The sequence below is a fragment of the Rhincodon typus genome, chromosome 2, assembly GCF_021869965.1.
Source record: "Rhincodon typus isolate 14 chromosome 2, sRhiTyp1.1, whole genome shotgun sequence".
In the NCBI taxonomy this organism is placed as follows: Eukaryota; Metazoa; Chordata; class Chondrichthyes; order Orectolobiformes; family Rhincodontidae; genus Rhincodon; species Rhincodon typus.
In genome coordinates, this window is record NC_063333.1 from 134,117,841 (window position 1) to 134,131,710 (window position 13,870).

Here is a 13,870-nt window from a genome sequence, read left to right on the forward strand (position 1 = left end):
ACTAACAAATGCAGTGTTTTGATACCAAAGAGGGCAGCCCTCCTAATTTTGAGGAGATATGAGGCCCCAAAATTAGGTTAGGGTCTAAGGTTGCTTGAGATTGCAAACGGTCAGGATCCTACCTGAAATTTTGTCATGGAAGGGGAGGGATGGAATCAGGAATGAGGAAACAATTTCCAAGATCAAGGTATGGGAATTTGATGGAATTTTTCTCTTACTGGCTGATGTTGTAGCTGATCCCGAATTGGGTAGATGAGGAGTGGCTCGATGAATCAAAGGAAGTAGATGGTTTGAAATAGATCACAATGAGACTGAACTGAATCAGAAGTGTGCCTTCAGATGTTGTGTGTGGATCAGGAAAGAGGAGGGAAGCAGCAAAGGTAGTTACTTTCGGCACCTGAAAGAGGCAAGCAGGAAGCAAAACCATGACACGGAAGTTCTGACTGGATCAGTGTAATTTAGATCAGGCTGCTGGAAAATGGAAGCGAGGAGTTTGGTAGTCAGACAAGGTAAATTAATTTTGCCTAATTGCTTAAAAAGATCATAATCACTATTGTAGTAAAACTTGTCTGTCTGTGTATGTTTTTAGTCACTTCCTGCATGAAGTGAATGTCACAGCAAAGGAAATTTTATTTTTAATTTTGAAGAATTTTTCAACCCATTTATCTGGGCAATTTATCATTGAAGTTTTTAATCATCTAAAGACTCCAACTAGAAACTGAACTAAACTTCTGAGCTCTGGGTTGAAGCCTATGTTCTTTGCTTCCATTGCTGAAAACTTGTCACAAAGCAACTGTTTTCAATTGCTGCTTAGGTTACTATGTAGTGGGCTTTTAATTATGGTTTTCTCTACAATATTAAATGTTAACATCACCTGACTTTCTTTTCTGAAGCTTAAGATCACCTGAATCTCTATTTGTATGACTCCTGAAATTGGTTGGTTGGTTCATGTTCTTAATCACTCTTTTATGTGCAATTTTGTGCACGAGGATCACTTTTTTACAACAGCAGGCTGTGTGGAGCTCGAGTTGTGTCTAGTCACAAAAACTTAAATATTTTCTTTGTCTTGTATGAGGCATTTGGTGTAAACCTAAATTGCATTAATGTATTTACTGATATCCAAACTGCAAATGGATCATGTTCATGATTTAAATTGGTTTATAAACCAATTTCTTTTCTATAGTTCATGTGATTAAACATAATTAACAGCATGAAACAAGACACTTTCAATTGCAACTTTTAAAATTCACCAAATAAGCATGTTTTTTAAGAAACTTTGTTATCCCTCTGATCATCCTAACTAATTACACAAATATATGGCAGAACTTGTTTGTTTTTTTTCCTCCAGTGAACAATTGTCTTTTTATCCAGAGACTAAAGTTTATAATCATTCTGGTAAACTAATACACACTCATGGCTTATCAAAAGCTTGCTGCAGCAAATCTTGTGTTCTTTACTTGAAATGAATGAGCAAATCTTGAGATATTTGCAGGTTGCGGAGGAATGAAAGCAAGATAGAGGAGGTGGAATTTGAGATAGACTGCTAAAAGACCAATTGAAATGGAGTTTGGTGTGAAAGGAAATTGAAAATGAAATCTAATGAGCTATGCTGTTGAGGTTTGCCTTCGAGCTGCCTCAAATTGAAGGCTAATCTCAAGGAAAAACCTTGTTTGGAAACCAGTTGAAAAATGCTCACTTTTAGTTGTTGTTTGGATAATTCTTCTATCCATCATGTACCAGCAATTCTAACTCTGATTAGCGTAAGAAATTCATCCATCTCAAGAATAGAAATATTGGGGTGGCCCAGAGTGGGTGTGAGGGCAGTTTGGCAGCAGGTCACATGATGCACCTTCCAGAAATGGCCACCTTTTTGGGTGGTAATGGCTGGAAAGCTAACTTCCTGTGGAAAATAAGGCTGTCTCTTCATGGGCTTTGAATCTGGGTTGGGATCGTGGATTGGAGATTAATGGAATTCAGGATGTTTGAAATAATAACCACAGGAGTGCAAAAGCCAGTGCAATTTTGGTGTGTGTCAGAATTGCCATTTTGTTGGTGGAGCTGCTCAAAATATAAATCCAAGAGTAACATTGTGGGTTATGGCTAAACACTTCTGCTTCCCATTATGTTGTAACCTAAATCGGAAAACCTCTAAATTTGGTTGTAGTTGTATAACTATGTTTTGACCTAATAACAATTCCTGCAACACTAACTTGAAAAGCTGTGCCTCCAGTGTTTTTTTGAGGGGAAAAGTGATTTGAGCTTTGAAGATTTTGTTGTACATTTTTCTGTATGGCTGTGGTTACTTCGATACTCATTTGTAAATGATTATTTGCCTTGCCTTTACACACTTCATCCAGTAGCCCATTACAAAAACAAATGAAGTCCACAATTGGACAATTCCTCTGAATATATCCAGATATCTTGCATATCATTAGGCAGTAAGCATACAGCCATTTAAGGATTCAGAATCATTGGATAGAATCCTAGTGGAAAGAGGCCATTCAGCCCATCAAGTCTTCTCTGACCCTCAAGAGCATCCCACCCAGATCCAGGCCTCCATCCTATCCCTGTAACCCCACGTTTACCATGGCTATCTCAGTACACGTGACAATAAAATCAAATCAAATCAAATCAAATCAAACCAACCCAACCAGCATGCACATCTCTGGACACTAAGGCAATTTACTATGGCCAGTCCATCTAACATGCAAAGAGTTTGGGAGGAAACCCACACAGACACACAGAACATGCAAACTCCACGCAGTCACCCAAGGCTGGAATTGAACTGGAGTTTCTGGTTTCGTAAAGCAGGAATGCTAATCACCAAACCACCATGCCGCCCTATTTTTTTGCCTGCATTTTCTAAAATGAGGAATGCCAGTTCTCCCTCATTGTTCATTTCCTCTTACACAACCCCTCCCCACTATTTGTTTTTGTATGGTTCATTTGTAATATCGTAGTTAATCTGTGCAGTACTGGCTCTAAAGCCTGAAAAGCTTCGTGCAAATAAACTGCATAGCCTTACTAAGATTTGATACAAATTTAATATTACAGCTTGCATTTGAAAGTCTATTGCATTCAATATGACTTGTAAGACTTTAACTATTTGATGCTGCTTTTCTGTCTTGTGAATTTGAATATTAAATGATCCTGCTCTTCAACATGTAGCTTTTTCTGCCTACAAGCATGTGCATGTATATTTAACAAATTACTTTATCATCCTTGCATTAAATGATTTACTGTGACTCATTTTAGCATCTTATTGAAGATGTTACATCTGGTACTCCTCCTTCCACATCAAACATCTCTGCCATTTTATTTTTTTTAAAAATCTAGTTGATTCAAGATTTGGTTCAATAAACTTGTGAAACAGATGTGAGCTTGAATCACCTCCTTGACTCCATCAGAACTCCAGTGAATGTCAATAGTACCCTCCTGGTCCAGAATTAAATGTTGTTTTAACATCCCCACCCCTCCAACCCAGTTACCACAGTGGTCAATTGTAAAAGATAATGGTTCTGAAGGGGTTATTGTTCTCAATACCCCATCTCTGCACTACTTTCTGATGTCAAAGTAGGTAGAGGGGAGTTCTGCTCCAACTTTGTTTTCTTTTGAGGGAGCAGATCTATCTGTACTAGATCCCTGAAGTCCGAATTATGCCTGACTAAAATCACAGAATCCCTACAGTGTGGAAACAGGCTATTCGGCCCAACAAGCCCATCCCACCCAGACCCATTCCCCCAATTTCCCATGTCTAACCCACCTAACCTAAACATCCCTGGGTACTATGGGCAACTTAGAATGGCCAATCCACCAACTTTGCACATCTTTGGACTGTGGGAGGAAACCGGAGCACCTGGAGGAAACCCACACAGACAGTCATCTGAGGCTGGAATCGAGCCAGGGTCCCTGGCGCTGTGAGGCAGCAGTGCTAGCCACTGTGCCGCCCCTATTGGAGTTGCACTTTTATTAATTATTATGTAATACACTATAGAACATCTTCAATTAGTTTATCCTCCACCAGTAATTGCCACTAGGCTAAGACATGGAATGATTAGTGGCAAGGATCTACCCAAAACCTTGGGTAATATTTCATGCTAGTGGAGGTGGCAAATACCATGAGATGCCAACAGTGGCCATCTGCATTGTGCTATTCTGAGCAATTATCAGGGGAATATGTGGAAAACTTCAGTCATTCAATCATTCTATTAACTTTTTTAAAAAAACACAAATAAACCTCTACCTTTTGAAATAACAACTACTCAGTTTGTTGCTGAAAGTATGCTCATGTTGCTCAAGGCTGTTTAACATCCAATCAGTTTGTTTTTGTACAATGTAACAAAGTGGCTAATGATTTGAATATAATTGTCTGTCTTTGCATGCATGCTCTGCTCAACCCTAGAATTTGTAGGCATGCAAACACAAAATTTAGGTTTACATTTAAAAAAAAAACTTTTAATTCTACAATATTGCAATCTGACTTGTGGTTAGATTGAAGTTTTTAATAACTCTTCTATTAACTTTTTTATAGCAAAAAGAATGATGGTTTGTGTGGATTAAAGCCAAAGAAGGATTTAGGATTGATGAACTAAAAGCCTGATCAAAGGGGTAGGTTTTTAAAGACTTTTTGAAGCCAGAGGTGAAGAGATTAAAGCATGTGTTGGAGAGCTTCAGACCCAACTGGCTGCAGGCATGGCCACCAGTGATTCAAGCCAAATAAAATGGGTGAAAGCCCCAGTAGCCAGCATTGCGTTCTCCTGGCACTGTATGCTGGAGGAGTTTGGCTGAGACTGTAGAGGAATTTGAACACCTAAGATAAGAATTGTAAAGTCATGGTGTTCAGGGACTGGGAACCAATGTGGATTAGTGTGCATAGGGTTCAAATTCAATAAGTATACGCTACTGTCTCTTGTTGAGCTATTCTGAAAGTATTACTTCTAAAGCTAACCTTGCTGTGAGGTGTTGCCCTGAGTAATATTCCCTGGTGGGCAGTATAACAGCAGTCACTTTAAAATGCAGCTGTTTTTAAGTAGTTTAAATTTGTAAATAGTGCATTTCCTCCTTCATTGCAGCAGGCTCTTGTAAATCTATACTTATCCAATGTTAGCTGCCCTTGTGGAGACCAGGTGCATTTCCGATCCAAGGAACACCTTTTTTGTGAAGGAGTATCTCTAGTAGGCGAACCTGCTCATCTCCTCTTAAATGTCCTTTATTCAAAATTAGGTCCCAGCTGTAGCCTTGGATATAGTAATGCCTATGTTTAGGAAAATATTAATGTGCACTAAAGTGCTCTTCCTTACTGCTGATCTTTCTGGTGACTGAATGTCTCATCTCTATATAATTAACCTGTGCTGAGCATCTGTAATAAGGCTAGTTGCTACAATGATGGACCATTATTTCATTAAAAGAACTTAAAAGATGTGATTTACAGAATAATAAGACCTTGTTTTGGCAAGTTGCTTCTACCACTTTTTTGTTGTGTTTCTCTTTTCTTTTTTGTTTTTCTGTAGTGCATTCCAGATCACTAATTTCATTTTATTGGTTGCCAATTTCTAATGGAAATGTCTCCCTATTTTCTTTCCCAATCTGACATCTAAATGGTTCAACTAAAATTAGGATTGTTTTTATTTTGAATAAAAGTTATGTAATCTCCCCTCATGTGATGTTGTGACTGTACAGGACGTTGGTGAGGCCACTTTTGGAATACTGCATTTAATCTGGTCTCCCTGCTGTAGGAAAGACATTAAACTTGAAAGGGTTCAAAAAAAGATTTCCAAGGATCTTTTTGGGATTGGGGGCTTTGAGTTATAGGGAGACTCTGAATAGGTTGGGGTGTTATTTTTTTCCCCCCTGGAGTGTCAGAGGTAGAAGAGTGACTTTATAGAAGTTTATAAAATAGTGAGAGACATGGATAGTGTGAATAGTCAAGGTCTTTTCCCCAGGGTGGGTGAGCCCAAAACTAGAGGGCAAAGGTCTGAGAGGGGAGAGATTTAAAAGGGACCTGAGGTGTAGCATTTTTCACACAGAAGGTGGAGTGTGTGTGTGGAATGAGCTGCCAGAGGAAGTGGTGGAGGCTGGTACAATTACAACACTTAAAAGGCATCTAGATGAGTATATGAATAGGAAGGGTTTAGGGGATATGGGCCAACTGCTGGCAAATGGGACAAGGTTAATTTAGGATATCTGATCAGCATGGACGAGTTGGACCAAAGGATTGGTTTCTGCGCTATACATTTGACTCTAAGTGAAGTCTGTCACCCTTTGCCATCTAAAGTGTTCTTTTTCAGCCTGGAAGATGATGCTATCTGACGTAAATTGTCACAATGTCTTGTGTATTTTTAATGCCCATTGCAAGGTTTTTATTTTGTAGATTTACACCTGGTGACAAATATAATGAATTTCTAATCTGGCACCTTTTTACAAGTTTCGCTATATTGCTGGAAAAGAATTGCCTTTGTCAATGGGATTCTCACACTTCAACTGCCAAGTTGAGTGAAACACAGGGAAATCTAATCAGACCTGCAATTGTGAGTTCATTAATCCATCTTCTGGTCTTCTATGCATTCAATCGTGAATATGGCTGAAGTAGTGTGGGGTTGTAATGTTGTGGAGCAGGGAGAGAGGATGGGTGGGCTGTAATTGATTCCAGGACCCTGTGTCTTTCCTGAAGTCCTACAAAGGCATCATCAAAGAAGTAAGTGGTTATGTTGGAATGAGATGCAAGTTGTGATCAATGGTAGCTAGTATTTCTGATTTGGATACAGAATGCATTTCCCATTACCACAGAGGTAGAAGGAAACTTTTTTCTTTTTGATACAGGGTAGACTACCCTGTAATCGAGAATCGTCACCAAGGCAGGAGTACTTTTTGCTGTGGCTACAGATGTAGAGGCTGGTATAGAGCAAGGAAAATTTGTCAAGCTTGCACCTTTTTCAAAAAATAGAAATAAAATGTTGACTCACTCCCCATGCTGAACATTGGCCTTATCGTTAGTTTGAAGATTTCAATTTGTGAAAAGTAATAAGATTCTTGAGTTGAAGGGGGGAAAAAAATTGCAAGATAAAGTAGAAAAGAAGTGTTGTGAAGTTGATAGAGTACTTGTGGATTGGGAGGCAGGATGTTAGAATTTTGTTTGTAAAGTGCAAAGGGGGAAAGCATTGCATGGTCCCTATAAAACGTGCTTTTCTCTGCTAGGGATTTAAAATGGATGTCTGTGAGCAGCAGCTTGAAAGTTTGCAAGTACACAGCACACCTGAATTGAAACGTTTGTGTTAGAAGGCCAAGCAGCAGTTTCTACTAAGACAACAGGGTTTTGAATTTAGCCATTCAATTTGAACCAGGCACTTGTATACCAAAAATCTATTAAATTTAAATTTGATGGTTTCAACAACATAGGACCAATCCTATTTTAAGAAATATTGATATGTCATCCAGGGTATAAAAGAAGGGGGCCATTGGACAAAACCCAGATCTAACTGCCTTCTACAAGAGCTAACAGCCCTCAGTTCTCAAATTGCTGGCGCTCACAGCCTCCTCTGTCTCTCAAAGTACCACCTAGATAACAAATATACCCATGGCACAACTAGTTAATCTTCCTGCTAGAAGAAGCAACAGAGAAGGCACAGAACATTCCAGAAGACATGTAACCTGGCTGTAATTTTGAGACTGCACTTGTATTTATTGGAATAGCATACCATTAAAATCTTATTTTATTTGAGAATAGTTAGTTGTTAGAAGGGATGTATTCAGTTTGTTAATAGCTCAGTCAATTTGCTCACTGTGAGTGATGTAATAAATTGTTACTTGACGATTGTAGAGGGAGTGTCAGGAATTTATTTTAACAATTGAAGTTGCTGAAAGGCAGGTTACTCCACTTTTCTCTTTTTTTTTCAATCACAGGGCGAGTTGCTCCTCTCTTGGGTATTTCAGTTTTAGTTTTGAGATGGGGTCAACCCCTGCTTAAAGCAGTAGGAGCCTGCTCCAAAGGGGGGGAAAAAACTGTAAACTGTTTGCAAACAGACTTGTTCATTATCACTAACCTCTGCATTCCAATATATTGTCTGTTCCTATAGTTTAAAGTGTATAAAGGTGCCTACATAAAATTTAGTATGTAGTATTTTTTGTCTCTTTATTCTTTAGTAAAAGCTTTTACATAAAATCCTGATGTGTACCTTTTTAATACCTGGATGTTTCTTTAAATTTATAGAAGTTTTAACAATAGTCATAGTGTATCTATCTGTTAAATATTTAGCCATATTAAAGTCTCTAATTTGAGAAACTAAGTAGTTTCTCAATCAGCATGTTTGATTACCCTTCAATGAAGGCAAGTGTAATGTTTGTAAAGCAAAATTACCTTCTTCCTTAGTGAGTAATAATTCACTCGTGTGCTACCAGCAGTCTTTAATAGATACAGGTTATGGCATGGAACATAAAAAGGAAGTAACTTAATTCAAATATCTTGTTTAAGAAAGTGGACTGAACATACTAGAGTATTTTGGGGAAAAATGAGTAGCTCCTGTTTTGAACTAATAGAAAAATTACACCAAGCTGCACAGTCTCCTTGAGAAATGGATAACGATGTGATTTAGTAAGCAATAATTTAATTGACTGATATATTAATTAATTTGATTTTGTTGGACAAATTAGCCCTGTTGCCTTCAGGCAGTGATGTCACCTGAGTAGGAACTGATTCTTCTCTACTTCACCACCACATTGGATCAGCTATTAAGACTCCAGGGGACTTCTGCTTTCAGAAAGCTGCAACGCAAAGGGATTCAGGGGTACTTGTGTACTACGTCTTCTGGGGCAGGTGAGACCTGTACGAGAAGGACAGATTGCACCTAAACTGGAAGGGCACCAATATCCTGGCAAGGAAGTTTTAAACTAATGTGGCAGGGGTGGGAGATACAGCGGTAGGTCAGCAAGTAAAATGACCTGAGGAGGAGTCAGACTAAGGCTGGTAAGACAAGAGGAAGAACAGACAGAGACTACTGGACAAGGCAGGACTGGCAATCTGAAGTGTATTTAACGTGAGGACTATGTCAGGTAAGGCAAATGAGCTTGGAGCTTGGATATATTAGTGGTTAGCACTGCTGCCTCTCACTGCCAGGACCGGGTTCAATTCCAGCTTCGGGCGACTGTTTGTCTGGAGTTTGCACATTCTTCCTGTGTCTGCATCGGTTTCTTCCAGTTGCTCTGGTTTCCTCCCACAAGTCCAATGATGTGCAGATTAGGTGGATTGGCCATGGTAAATTGCCCATAGTGTTTGGGGATGTGTAGGTTAGGTAGATTGGCCATGGGACATGCAGGGTTATGTGCAGGGGGTGCCTGAGTAGGATGCTGTTTGAAAAGTCTGAGTGGATTTGTTGGGGTGAATGGTTTGTTTCCATACTGTAGGGATTCTGTGATTCTGATGTTATGATTACATAGACTCTGTCATAGTGACAGCATTATTAGTTCAGAGAGAGGGACAAGATTGACAGCTTAACATCTGGGATTTAAATGTTTCAAGTGTGATAAAGGAGATGTAAAAGTTGGGTAGTTGCATTACTGATTAAGGGAGAAATATCACAGCTGTACTGAGGGAGAATACCATAGAGTGCACATCTAGAAAGGCCATATGGGTAGAGCTTGGCAATAAGAAGGGTGCAATCTCTTTAACATTGTACTACATTTCTCCTAACAGCCAGTAGGTGATAAATGAACTGATTTGAACAGACTATGGAAAAATGTCAAAATGATGGTGGTGGGTGATATTTAAATCCTCTGTTTTAATTGGAGCTTGTTTAGTGCCAAGGGCTTGGATTGGTGGAAATTTGGGTGTGTCAGGAGTGGGGTTGTTTTTCTTTTTTTTTTGGACTAATTAGATTTTGTTACTTCCATCGGGGAAGGGGCCATGCTAGACCCGATATGGGGGATTAACCCGGCAAGGTGATCAATGTTTCCATGGGGGCTGCATTTTAGCAACAGTAACAATACTTCTCTTTTTATTTGTTTTGAATTCTTTGTGGATAAGGATAAGAGTAGTCCTCAGGTGAAAGTATGAAATGGAAGGCTGAATACCAAAATATTTAGGCAGGAACTGGGGAATGTAGATTGAAAGCAGCTGTTTAAAGGTAAATCCACATCCAGATTGTGGGAATATTTTCTAAAGGCCAGTAGATTTAGAGTTCAAGACCAGCATGTTCCAGCAAATATTAAGAATAAGGATGGAAGTCCTGGATGACGAGAAATTTGATAGCATAGTCAAAAAGAAAGAGGCACATGGAAGGTTTAGGAAACTAAAGACAGACCCCTTGACTGATACAAAGATGGAGCAATGAACTCAAGGAATTAGGAGGACTAAGAGGGGCCATGAAATGTCTTTAGCAAACGGGGTTAAGGAAAATCCCAAAATTCTGCTCCTATGATGCTGCTTGGCCTGCTGTGTTCATCCAGCCCTGCACCTTGTTGTCTCGGATTCTCCAGCATCTGCAGTTCCTACTATCTCTAAGGAAAATCCCAAGGTGTCTTGTACAAAAATAAGCAGAATAAGGGTACCCAGGAAAGGGCAGGTCTACCCAAGGACATAGGAAACTTGTGGGGAGCCAGAAGAAGTGGATTAGTTCCTTAATGAATACATTGCATCAATATTCACCTAGGAGAAGGACATGGTGGATGGTGAGTCTGAAATTTATGCTGATATTCTGGGGCATGTCAACATAACTTTTTTTTTTTAGAAAAGCATTTAAATTAGACAAGTCTCCAAGACTGGATCTATCCCAGAATTCTGGGGGAGCCAGGTGAGAAAATTACTGGGGCCTTGTGCAAAATCTTTGTATCCTCTGTAGTCACAGGAGCAGTCCCAAATGACTGGACATTAGGCAAGGTGCTTCCTTTTGTTTAAGAAGGGCAACAGGGATAATCTGGGAAATTACAGGCCAGTGAGTCTTGCATCAGTGATTGGGGAGTTATTGGAGAAAATTGTTAGAGACTGAAGGTACTCATTTGGAAAATGTGGATTTATTAGCGATAGGCAGCATGGCTATGTGGGGAAAGTCATGTCTCAAACATGACTGAGTTTTCTTTGAGGAAGTGGCAAAGATGACTGATGGCAGGGTGGTGTCTGTATGTTGTCTATATGGACTTTAGCATGGACTTTAGCAAGGCCTTTGACCGGGTCCCTCATAGCATATTGATCCAAAAAGTGAAGTCACATGGGGTCCATTGTGAGCTGTGGCTCCCCCTCCACCTTCTCTGCTCTGAAGACAACACTAGCTTATCCACCCTCTCTTCAAAGCTGAAATGCTCCATCTCGGGCAACATCTTGGTGAATCTCACTTGCACAACTCTGAAGAGCAATCTGATCCTATCCATAGTACAGTGACTAGAACTGCACACAGTACTCCAGGCTGTGGCCCTTAACATCCCTGCTTTTACAATCTGTGCCATGAGTGATGAAGGCAAATGTTCTGTGTTGCCTTAAATACTCTATTAACCAGAGATCAATGGAAAAGTATTCCAAAATCCCTGTTCCTGAGCTTCCTCATGTCTTGTCATTGAACTGCTTCCGACGCAACTATGTCCAGTTCATACAAGGGGACTAAAACTGTGTGGGTGCAGACTTAGCCACACCTTGTAACTGTTGCAGCAGCACTTTGTTGCTAATGAAGTGGAGTATAAGAAGTAACAAATGCCAAAATTCCATGTCTTCCTTACGACTATACACAAAAGAACTGAAAATTTTGAGTTAGCTGAAGTTGTCACCAGGAACATGACTAGCATGGGCCAGTTCCACCCAAATAGTCAGATCATGTTGTAAAATTGTAGTGTGGATGGGGTCAGGGTGATGAAATGAATTTGAATATGAGAAGCATGAGCTGAGGGAGCTGAAAGCAGTAAGCTTCTTGGGTATCACTTTAAGGAGAGTAAGAGAATGTGGGTCAGAGATAGTAAGGACTGCCGATGCTGGAGTCAGATAAGTATGGAGCTGGATGAACACAGCAGGGCAGGTAGCATCAGAGGAGCAGGAAAGTTGCCGTTTCGGGTCGGGACCCTCCTTCAGAAAGAAGGGTCTGAAGAAGGGTCCGCTCCACACTGGTATACGAGGATGTGGGTGTTTTGGGGGAAGAGTTGGGATGAAACTAAATCGGGGAGCAGAGCAGCCAACACTTTTCTTGTTTTTAAAGTGTACTGCTATTTGAAATTTTTAAATCTGATTATGTTACACCCCTCTGAGCAGGTGAGACCTGAACTGGCCTCCTGTAACTACTTTTGTGAATGCCGCCGTAAAACTTTTAAGTGGGACGGAGGGGAGGGCAAGAGAGAAGCGTGTTTCATCTCCATTTCAGAGTATGTGCTTTCACTCTGCCGCTAGATGGTGCAGACACAGTGCGGTAATTAGTCACTTTTTTGCTGGTGTAATTGCTAAGTGGGCAATGGCATACCTTTCTAAATAGCTAGTTGTTGAGGAAGTCACAGTACTTTCCCCGCTCTTCCTCCAGCAGTTGCTTTACCAGGGACCCCTTGCAACGATTGACAGTGGCAGGGCAAAGACTTGACCCAAAAAAAAACCCTTACCCTCGCAGACAGTTGTTTGTGTACAACTCGAGTCAATCTCCAGCAGGGAAATTTTGCTGCACCTCATAATCTTCATCGTTTTCCAAATTTACATCTGAAACGATTTGAAATGCCCAAATGAAAGGTAATGTTCTCTTTTTCTTAAAGAAGTGCTTATAACTTGATGGCGAAGTGCAATTCTCCACCTGTTTTCTCTGTTTAGTCATCCCAACCTGCTGTGAGTAGATTTTCGAAATGTCTCCAATTTAATTCTTGAGGGTATATTATCGAATTGTATCGAACCAAACGACTGATCTTGCAGAGGCGAGACAAATAATTCCGATTGGATTAAATCGTTCTATTTGAATTCCTTTTCCCCCTCCCGATCTTAGACGCAAATCTAGTGTAAAACCGATCCCTATATTGAAGATCGAAGGCACTGAGGACCAAATGAAGGGGAATGTGGACAAATTTTTAAAAAGCTGCTTTCTTTTACAGCAAAAGTACCAGCGCAATGTGGCGTGGTGATCATCCAGACGGTGTTAAAATGTGGTTGAGGCTTGCGAGAGTCTCTGGTTTGACAGCTGGAGGGCGCTGGGCACAGGCAGTGTCAAAGCCGGCTGCTCAGTGCTCTCCTGCAGAGAAGAGGATTGATGGCTGGATGGAGGGGGAGCTCTTCATTTCTCTCTCTGTCTGTGTGTGTCTCTCTCTCTCTCTCTCTCTGTTAGACCTGGGACTAGCTGAGTGACTGCAGCTGAGGCGGGCGCTGGAGACATCCGCAGCTTCCCAGAAGCTGGGGGCATCGTCCTGGATTGCACTCAAGACTTTTTTTTTTAACAGTCTGGGTAACAGTCTCTCCCTTTCCCTCTTTTTTTTTCTGTTTATGGATAGGCCATGGCTACCTTGGTCTGCAGGGTCCAGTTCCTCGACGACACCGATCCGTTCAACAGCACCAACTTCCCGGAGCCCACCCGACCCCCGCTCTACACTTTCCGAGAGGACATCTCGCTCATCAATCAGATCCCGGGGCTGCACCGACTGCTTCAAGCTCCTCACAAGGTAGGACAGCAGTGGTGGGTAATGGAGCCGCAGCCGGGGAGGTGGGGGTGGTGGTGTCGGAAGACAAGTGTTTTGACCCTTTCTCTTCGTGCTGTAAATGATTTGGGTACAGGGCTGTAACATTGGGGCGGGGGTGTGTGTGTGACTAACATGGGGAGGTGGGGGGCAGCTGTAATGGCCATAGGAGGGGTGTGTGTGTGTGTGACTCTGTAACATGGGGAGGTAGCGGGCAGTTGTAATGGCCATAGGTGGGGTGTGTGTGTGTGTGACTCTG

The 13,870-nt window shown here is 41.0% G+C and overlaps 1 protein-coding gene across 5 annotated transcripts in view; it reads left to right on the plus strand.

Annotated features, from left to right (window-relative positions):
* The window catches only part of fhod3b (formin homology 2 domain containing 3b), a 607,059-nt gene that overhangs the window by 14,138 nt on the left and 579,051 nt on the right, over positions 1–13,870 (plus strand). For all 5 annotated transcript variants that reach the window (XM_048611383.1, XM_048611368.1, XM_048611373.1 and 2 more), the window contains exon 2: positions 13,429–13,596. In XM_048611383.1, coding sequence (XP_048467340.1) covers positions 13,432–13,596 — 165 coding nt within the window. In that variant the 5' untranslated portion in view covers positions 13,429–13,431. The remainder of the gene's footprint in view (positions 1–13,428; positions 13,597–13,870) is intronic.